The 8,816-nt window shown below is 42.0% G+C and overlaps 1 protein-coding gene across 3 annotated transcripts; it reads left to right on the top strand.

The window, feature by feature from the left end:
• The first annotated feature begins 1,661 nt into the window (after positions 1 to 1,661).
• Positions 1,662 to 8,398, top strand: LOC112256614 (BSD domain-containing protein 1). 3 transcript variants are annotated; one of them, XM_042325430.1, is made up of 11 exons: positions 1,662 to 1,726; positions 2,659 to 2,722; positions 2,977 to 3,093; positions 3,222 to 3,389; positions 3,860 to 3,914; positions 4,822 to 4,937; positions 5,095 to 5,163; positions 5,680 to 5,764; positions 5,864 to 6,355; positions 6,490 to 6,593; positions 6,714 to 8,398. In XM_042325430.1, exons 1-11 carry the CDS (start codon positions 1,716 to 1,718, stop codon positions 6,738 to 6,740), a joined length of 1,308 nt encoding a protein of 435 aa, XP_042181364.1. In that variant the 5' UTR covers positions 1,662 to 1,715; the 3' UTR covers positions 6,741 to 8,398. The 3 variants fall into 3 exon arrangements, with proteins under 3 accessions (XP_042181364.1, XP_042181365.1, XP_042181366.1); XM_042325431.1 differs by lacking the exon at positions 1,662 to 1,726 and adding an exon at positions 1,788 to 1,810; XM_042325432.1 differs by lacking the exon at positions 1,662 to 1,726 and adding an exon at positions 2,010 to 2,033.
• Positions 8,399 to 8,816: the final 418 nt, after the last annotated feature.

The raw sequence follows: 8,816 nt of genomic DNA, 5'->3' as shown, positions 1-8,816 counted from the left end.
ACATTTGTGAGCCAAATGTGCTTGCTCTTTTATATGAACAGAGCCCAATGAGCCAGCTCACTGAAAAGACTTGGAATGCCCATCACTACACTGACATGGAGGTAGGCTATTTAAAGAGTGCATGGTGGGTGGAGGAATTGACCGACAAATCTAGGGATATAGTACCCTATTGCCTACCTCGTATTTCTTAAGTAGGAAGAAATAGGCTCCAACACAAAGCCCTCTTGTTAGTAAAGTCTAATTAAAATTAAGAAGTTGAAATGAACTATGCCTACTCAAATTTGCCTACTTTCAGGACCATGATCTATTCATTTCCGATTGATTGTGCCATGGCTGTTGCCTCACGTTTCAGCACCACAATGTGGCTTATTGTGAGGTCAATAACTCTGATAAATAGGCCTACATCATGGTCAAGAAACATATAATAATAAAACATATTTTAGTAGTAGCACGCTATCAAAGTTGACCTCCGGTCCTCCTCATTATCATGCTCTCCTCCTCAAACAGAACAGAACATAGTCTATAGGCTAGTCTGCATGCAAGACAGTGGCAACCTGTCATTCAGGACAGGTGGTCTGTTTTGAGCCCCACATTTTTAGCAAAATTTGTGAGCACAGCACAAGGTGAGTCCAAAAATGTATTGTATGCTACTGCATAAATTATGTAATATATTTATTCTATTTACCCCTCTCAATATTGCCTACTGTTCTGACTTTGTGGTGCACATGTAGCCTATAACCTGTTTTAGAGAAATGTAATCATTAAATAATTTTGCTGCCAGACAAGGCTCCACTGGTAGCCAGGTGTAGCAGTGGTAAGATGTTGGGACAGCTTTATGTAGGTTTGTGGGCATAATTTGTCACTGTTATAGTGTGTTGTGTTGTGTAGTGGCTTTGCTACTAGACACTTATTTTTTTGCCCCACCAAGATTTACATGCTAAAAATCACCCCTGGTGCAAGTTAGTGCATTTTTTGGAATAGGCCTAATGAAACAGTGGTTCCCAAACTTTTTCACTCAGGCCCTCCTTCCAGTATTGGGGAACAGTTTGCTGTTTTAAAGCTCATTTTCTTGCAACTCTATACATTTTGCCATGTCTCGTAATGTTTGAGTCACTCAAATATCACAACAAAATCTATGGGCTAAAAAACATTAGCTGACATAGGCTACTTGATCTGGACATTTCTGACCAAGTAAATAGCTCTCTAAGGTACACAATGACTGACATGACAAGATAAAAACTGATGATGCACTACCCAATTTCGAAATTGCACCTTGTGCAATTCTTCTATCAACTTTCAAGAGTAAATTGAAAGCTCCCCCATTTTCCTCCAGGTACTCATTATGTAAATGTTGACCCATCCCTAACCATGATCCTTTTGGAATTGTTAGCTAGATTACTTGTTGGTTATTACTGCATTGTCGGAACTAGAAGCACAAGCATTTCGCTACACTAGCATTAACATCTGCTAACCATGTGTATGTGACAAATAAAATTTGATTTGATTTGATTTGCAGACACAGACATAGTCCTAAAAAATTGCCCAAAGAGCTAATAATGAATTTGGAAAATAATAATACATTTTACACGAGCTATCTACCCTAAAGCTGTATTTAGTAGAAGCAGATACAAACTGAAAAGTCTCTCTTTTAGAGGGACAAGCTTATTCCTAATTCAGCAGGGTCAGAGTTCAGTAAATGTCGTCATGGTCTGAAGATGGCTGAAGGGTGAGTGAGAAGTCGCAATATAGTTTTTGTTTGATAAATTAACCATCGTATTATAATCACACTTTTGGCATGGGTTTTCTTCATGTAAGATGTTGCTTCCTTCATATTTAGCTATTGCTACATTCACCCATTTCAAAACGTTCTGTTTGTTCTCGAGACAATGTGAGGAAGTCCGCCTGTGTTTGTTTACCAAAATATTGCACCAGCTGGTTAGCTCGATGGCTAACGTTAGGTGGCTAGCTAGCAGTGACGAACAGACTGGTTGCTGCCTAGTCGCAGAGACAGACGTATTAATCGCGTGACAAATGTAATTTGGTCGATTATTACTACCTCCTATTGTATTTATTAAAGGTGATTGATAAAATACAGTTCCATGGTTCCCACCGTAACTAACTTTGTTAGCATGACAGCTAACTAGCTAGGCTAGTTGCTGTACACATCTAATGCACATTCACTGGGGTGTATTCATAACCTCTTGCAACTGAAACCGTTTATCGTTTAAGAACCAAACGAAATTAAACAAAGCAAACGGAACAAAACGGGGAGGCACCTACCTAAATTTGTCCGGGAGAAACCGTGGACATGCACTCCTCTGACAGCAATCTAGCCAGTTTAGCTGACTGGCTAGCCAACACATGAGGTGTATTCATTACGCCAATTATGCAACAAACAGTTTACTCCAAACTGAAAACGTTTTACAACAGAAACAGCGTAATGAATACACCCCAGGTGTTGGCTAGCCAGTCAGCTAAACTGGCTAGATTGCTGTCAGATGATTGTATGCACACTGTTACTCTCCTGTCTGGCCAGGTTGTAGGTAACGTTAGCTAGGCCATTAACATAGTTAAGTATCTAAAATGCAAGATATGTATTGCATGACATTGCCCTGTTGATCCATTTTTAAGTCTCATCACCATGTCTCTCGACTCCAGGGAAGGCTGCGAAGGCTGGTGGGGAGGCTGGCTTCACCAAAGCTTCCAGGCCGTCAAAGATAAGGTAGGCATCCATGTTAGCCTGCACAGATAATCAAGTTCTCTCTCCTTATGATGCATAATAAGCTACAAAATAAACTCACTGGCTATTTTGTTATGTTCTGTTTATCAAGTAGGCAAATTCAGTGTTTTCTACATGACTCATGATAAAACATAAAAGTCAATGAATATCCTTGTAACGTCCAATGTGTGCTGCTATTGCAGACATCTTACCTTGTTTGGACTTGCCAATGTAACTCCAACATTTTGTTTTTACAGTCATCTGAGGCGTATGAGTTTATAAAGCGTGACCTGACAGAGTTCTCCAACGTAGTGCAACATGATACTGCGTGCTCCATTGTCGCCACAGCAAGTGCTGTTAGAAGCAAACTAGCGGTAGGCCATTTGGTTCTTTACTATGGGTCACAGTGACCCATATGAGAAAAGCTCATATGCATCGTTACTTGGTTATTTATAGGCATACCTCCTATCTGACATATGCCACCTGTCCCACTTTGTTTCAGGTTGAGGGCTCCTCTGACACCACAGAGAAGGTGAAGAAGAGTCTGTCCAGTTTCTTAGGCGTGATAACAGACACCCTCGCTCCTCCCCAGGACATGACCATCGACTGTGATGTCATTACGCTAGTGGCAACTCCTGCAGGCACCACAGAGGTGTATGACAGCACCAAGGTGAGGATGTTTAGACTGTGTTTAACTAATCACTGTGACCGTGTCATTGAACTACTTAAGGAAGAGATACTATGCTGTTTTACATTTTACTGCACTTACTGCTAATATACAAGAATGTATCTCAGAAATGTTAACATTGTTAGAGCTTCTCCCCCGCCTGTTCATACATGTATGAGTGGTTAGTCTCAGAAGTGTTACTGAGCTCCACAGCAGAGGGGATGGTTTATCCACAGATTTGTGCTTTAGGCTTCAAGAGATAAAAATGTTTTTGATATCATAACACGGTCTCTTTGTTGCAATACTAGATACCAGGGTTGTATTCACTAGGAACCAAACGGGCAGGGACCTACCTGAATTTGTCCATTCCAATAGAAACTAGTTTTCGGTGCAAAATACAACTGTTTGGACTAATGATTACACTCCAGAACACATGTTGTCACTTGAGTTACAGTTTGTGTTTTGTTCTCTAGGCTCGTCTCTACAGTCTACAAGCTGACCCTGCTACATACTGCAATGAGCCTGACGGTGAACAGTTCACAACTTTCTTTTCCATCTGTTTCTTCACTCTTCTGATTATATTCAAGAAAAGGTCATGTGCCATGTAATGTCACTAACCAGGCTTCAGTGCCCTCAAAACATAAAAAAAGCCTACAGAATGGAAATGACAAGGGACTAAAGGCCCTATGTAAATGTTTAGTCTGGAAGTCATGATGGATTCTCTTGGTAACTTTGGAAAAGGGAATGAAAATAAATGTTCCGGGCAGGGTCCCATTCAGACAGACAACTCTCCCAACAAATCACAAGTTTGGATAGGCGGGGCTTAAAATGCAATCAGAAATTGCTCATGAAATACTCTTACCATAACCTGTAGGCAGACCTGCCAGAACGTTGCTATTCGAAACCAAAATTTGCAGGAAAAACTTTTGCAGTGGTTTTAGTGAAGGTAGTTGATTCAAATTAGCCACTTGTGAAATACATTAATTAAAATAACCTCTGATCTCCATCTTGTTAGCTGCTATTTTGTGTCCTGGGGATGTTTACCTTAGGGCAACAAGCAAATAAGGCAGTGACGTAAGAAACCAGATGTCCTAACTCCTCCCATTCTTCTTACCAAACTAATGTTGTCTAAGGGCTCTATTCAATCTGAGAGACAACTAAATGTCTTAAAATGCACTCCAATAATCCAAGCCTGCAAGCACTCTCGATTGATTTTTCTGAAGCAAATGTTACGTGTGTTCAATTTCTGTGTAATGGGCATTAAAATCAGGTTTATGGATTGGGCCTACCCATTAACCAGGGTCAAAATGAACTCTTATTACAGTGAATACAAATAACTTGTCAGGACAAGACTTCTTATTTTCATGCGGTTAAGCTGTCAAACAATGTAGTGTCTTGGGTGTGCTTTAAATGTGTGGCCTGTGTGTTGTCCTAGGTCCCCTAGAGAAGTTTGATGCGTGGCTCTCCTGCTTCAGTCTGGAGGAGAGGAAAGGAGAGATCTCTGACCTCCTGGTCAACAGCCCCTCCATCAGGGCCCTTTACACCAAAATGGTACACTTATCTAAACCCTCCTGTTAAAAGGTCTTATCATAGAAACACTAGAGCTTAACATTATTTACCACGTTAATAGAATGTAAGTGAATTATTCTTGTTCCTAACAATACAAAATCTGTGTGTAAAGTAGCATATTATGCATTTTCATCCCTAGGTGCCAGCAGCTGTAGCCCATTCTGAATTCTGGCAGCGGTATTTCTACAAAGTCTTTCAGTTATACCAGGTAATTCCCACTTTTGTTACTGGCATGGGTAGGTCTTGTGAACTGTCATGCACCCCCTTCTATCACGTTAGAAAGTAAACTCTTCCCTCTGCTGGACAGTTTGGAGAGGGGCCTCAGAGCTCCGGTAGGTTAGTAAAGACTCTGGGAAAACATTGAGATTGTGAAAGCTAATCTCAGCACCCAGAGCCAAATCTGCTACTCGATTTGGGTTCAGATGCTTTCCAATGTTTCTTAACAAAGTCCACACCCTCTTCTGCCAAAGCTCGTTCCCAGCCCCTTCCTCCTTTTCTGGAAAGTCCACCTGTGTTTATAATATTTTATGTACTGCATGCTGACAAAATGGAGATATCTTACAATGTTTTCGATGCAACTATTTCACAGGTAAGTTGTGTGTATTAGATCATTTTCAAGTTAAAATACCCATCACCACTTCATAGCACCATCTCCCTGAATACATAAAAACCCAATCTGGTACTGTTCTGCTGATGGGTAATAACTATTGTGACTGACCACCAGGAGGAGGCGAGAAGAGTGGCCCTGAAACAGAGAGCAGAGCAGACTACCCACACAGAGGCTCTGGGCTGGGAGGAGGAGGATGAAGGTGTGTTGGATAGTGGATTTCACAATGGTGAAATGTTTTAGATTAGTGCAGATCTGTCTCATGTGACTCACTGTTCTCTCTCCCTTATTTCTACCCCAGATGACTTCCTTGGTGCAACGTCTTCATCTCGCCTAAACTTCACACCCCCATTGGAAGACTCCACGACCCAGCTGTCCCCACTCACACCAGTCACCATGGCGACGACCCCGCTCAGCCCCATCCCGTCACCGAGCGGGGAGCGCTCCTCTACCCTCTCCCTGAGCAGCGACAGTGGCAGCCTACCCACCCAGGTGGAGTTGAGACCAGCCAGGCCACATCCTGCAGTCGTGGAGCTGGCCCAGAAACTCAACAAGGCCAGCCTGGAGGAGAGCGAGCCAGAAGGGCAGCAGGAGGAGGAGAGGGAACAGGGGCAGCCTGAGGTTCAGGTAGAGGCCCCAGCCCAGCCTGAGCCCACAGGGAAAGCTACAGCTGAGAGAGTAACAGTCCAGGCTCCTACCACCAGACCAGAGACCGAGGGGCCCCAGGACCTGAGGGTGTTTGAGCTCAACTCTGACAGCGGGAAGTCTACACCTTCAAACAATGGCAAGAAAGGTAAAAGGACATTCTATTCAGCTATTGTTGTGACTGTGATTTGATTGAATAGGTCCTAAGCTGTTTGTGTCGTAGAACAGTGTTAAATGGTCCTCATCTGACCCTGTGCTCCCCCCCCACCACAACCCCTGCAGGGTCCAGCACAGATGTCAGTGAGGACTGGGAGAAGGACTTTGACCTGGACATGACAGAAGAGGAGGTGCAGATGGCGCTCTCTAGAGTTGCCGCTGCAGGAGAGGTGGGCTAGGATGTATTTGTCATATTTCTCTTGTTGTATTTCTTCTAACCTCAAACTATAACAAAGGATAACATGCCTTGGAAACAACTGTGTTGAACTAAATTACATGTTATTTTTCAGCTGGAGGATTGGGAGAACTGGGACTGACGATTGCCGTGCCATAGTGTTTCTATCCCGCCATTAAAGCAAGTTCTTGGCCGATGAACCATCTGCGCCATCTGAACCATGCTTAACATGTTTTAACTCTTTGTCAACGCCGTCACCATGTCACATTTGTTCGTAGAGGAATGTCTGATGGGTTTGGACCATGTTGCTGAAAGCTCTAGCAGAGCGATGGAAATCCAAGGCAATAAGATTTGTGAAGGCACCATCAGCTTTCAGTTTGTGCGTGTAAGTCTCAAGGCTGATGACTCAGTCTTGTTGGTTATTTCTTGGAACAACTTATGACTTAGAGAATGACACTAGTTTAGTTGGTGTTCCATTTGACTAAAGCTATGTAACATCTATGAGGATAGGTTCCCCACATAAGGGGAGTTTCTGTTCTGAAATGCCACTAAGTACATAGTTGATAGTAGTTATTCCTAGTTATAAGTGGGGGGGATTATTATTTTACTTCAGGCTGCCAAATAGTCATAAACTGTAAACGCTGCTTATCGCGTTACATAAGATGGAGTTCTTCACATGTGATTTATTGATTGGTGAATATGATTTAAATGTGTTTTTTTCCCCCTTAAGTGATTTATTAACTTGTTTATCTCTTGCAAGTGAATATTCAAAATATACTTTGGCCTTCATAGAGAGCATTAATTTTGGATTCACTCACAACTCTAGATACATGGCCTTGTCAGACACACTATAGTGCGGAAAAGATATCCAAATGTTTTGTCACACAAGACACTGATCTGAGTCTAAACCCAACTAATCCATGTTCTACGTTTTTGACTTTGTTTTGGTCGTTGTCCTGCTTAGTAATTGATGTGAACATATCTCTTCTGTGACCTCCAGAGGCCATGTCTCCTTTTTATTTCTTGTCTTTGCTACACTAATGTTCACATCTATTATGCTATCAGGCCTGTTTGTCTATTATTCTGGGTAGGGAGGGGCTCATGTGTTGTCAATCATCAAGAGAAGATCATTATGATGCAATAAAGAGGTGCCATGGTGCTTGAGTTTCGGGCTTGGATGTCTGAGGGGGATATGGTCTGTTATGTTATTTTGGATGTAAAATAATTAATGAGTAACAACACAGACTGCTGATCCCACAACCTGCTGTGCTTAGTATGGTATTGACAGACTGCACAACAGCTCTGGAGTTACCAGTGTGCGGGGAGTCGAGGCAGTGAGGGCTTTGTCTGCTTGATTTATGTAATGATACAGTATAGGCTAGCTTCATTCTGCAGTATGGCTTCATGCTATTCTGATATTTTATTGTAATAACTGTTGTCTTCGTCAGTGTAAACAGTGACCAACACAAAGCATAAAGATGTAGTCTACAGATCTTTACAATGACTGCTTTTTATTTGAGTATAATTACTCTGTGCTTTGTTTTGCATGGCAGTGCAATCACATGCATACAGTTCTACAGCAGATGTACCGTTTTAAGTTGTACGTTTCTGGTTACTAGTAGCTTGTTGTTGGAGGAATTACTTAATAATGACTTGATATGTTGCATGTCTCATGTATTTCACTTGACATATATTTGCACTTTAAACACCAGTACGTTTAAAGCTGTTTTTTTAGGCAATTATTTTTCTCTATTTTTCAAATGAGCATTGTCATTAAAAAGAGCATAATGCAAATGGTTAGTCATTGTCTGCACATTTGTAGGGGGGAAAAACTTAGTGGCTGTAGTTTGTCTTCAACTCTGGATTTCTAGAAGATCATTGCTGCTGAGAAGTGAACTTGTCAAGAGCTGAACGTTTAGGCCATTATGATGGGGTTCACCTTTGCCAGGGTAACGGTAACATCGCTACGTAGGCAGGCGTCATCGCTCTGGTTTTACACCACATGGACGTCGACAGTTTACAAACGTTGAAGGTCTGCTTAAAAATCAACCATGACAAGGCACCACCACCAGACTAGAGTTTACAAAAAGAGATCGCTGCCGGAGTGCCATATAGGCCTACCGAAATTCATTTTAGCCCCAAAGAAGTCTCTATCTGCAACATCTCCATTAACTGACATCGATGATGTCCCGATATCTCGGTAAATATGCCTTGTCTA

This window comes from Oncorhynchus tshawytscha, linkage group LG08, assembly GCF_018296145.1.
Source record: "Oncorhynchus tshawytscha isolate Ot180627B linkage group LG08, Otsh_v2.0, whole genome shotgun sequence".
Taxonomy (NCBI): Eukaryota; Metazoa; Chordata; class Actinopteri; order Salmoniformes; family Salmonidae; genus Oncorhynchus; species Oncorhynchus tshawytscha.
This window is presented reverse-complemented; position numbering and strand designations above follow the sequence as displayed.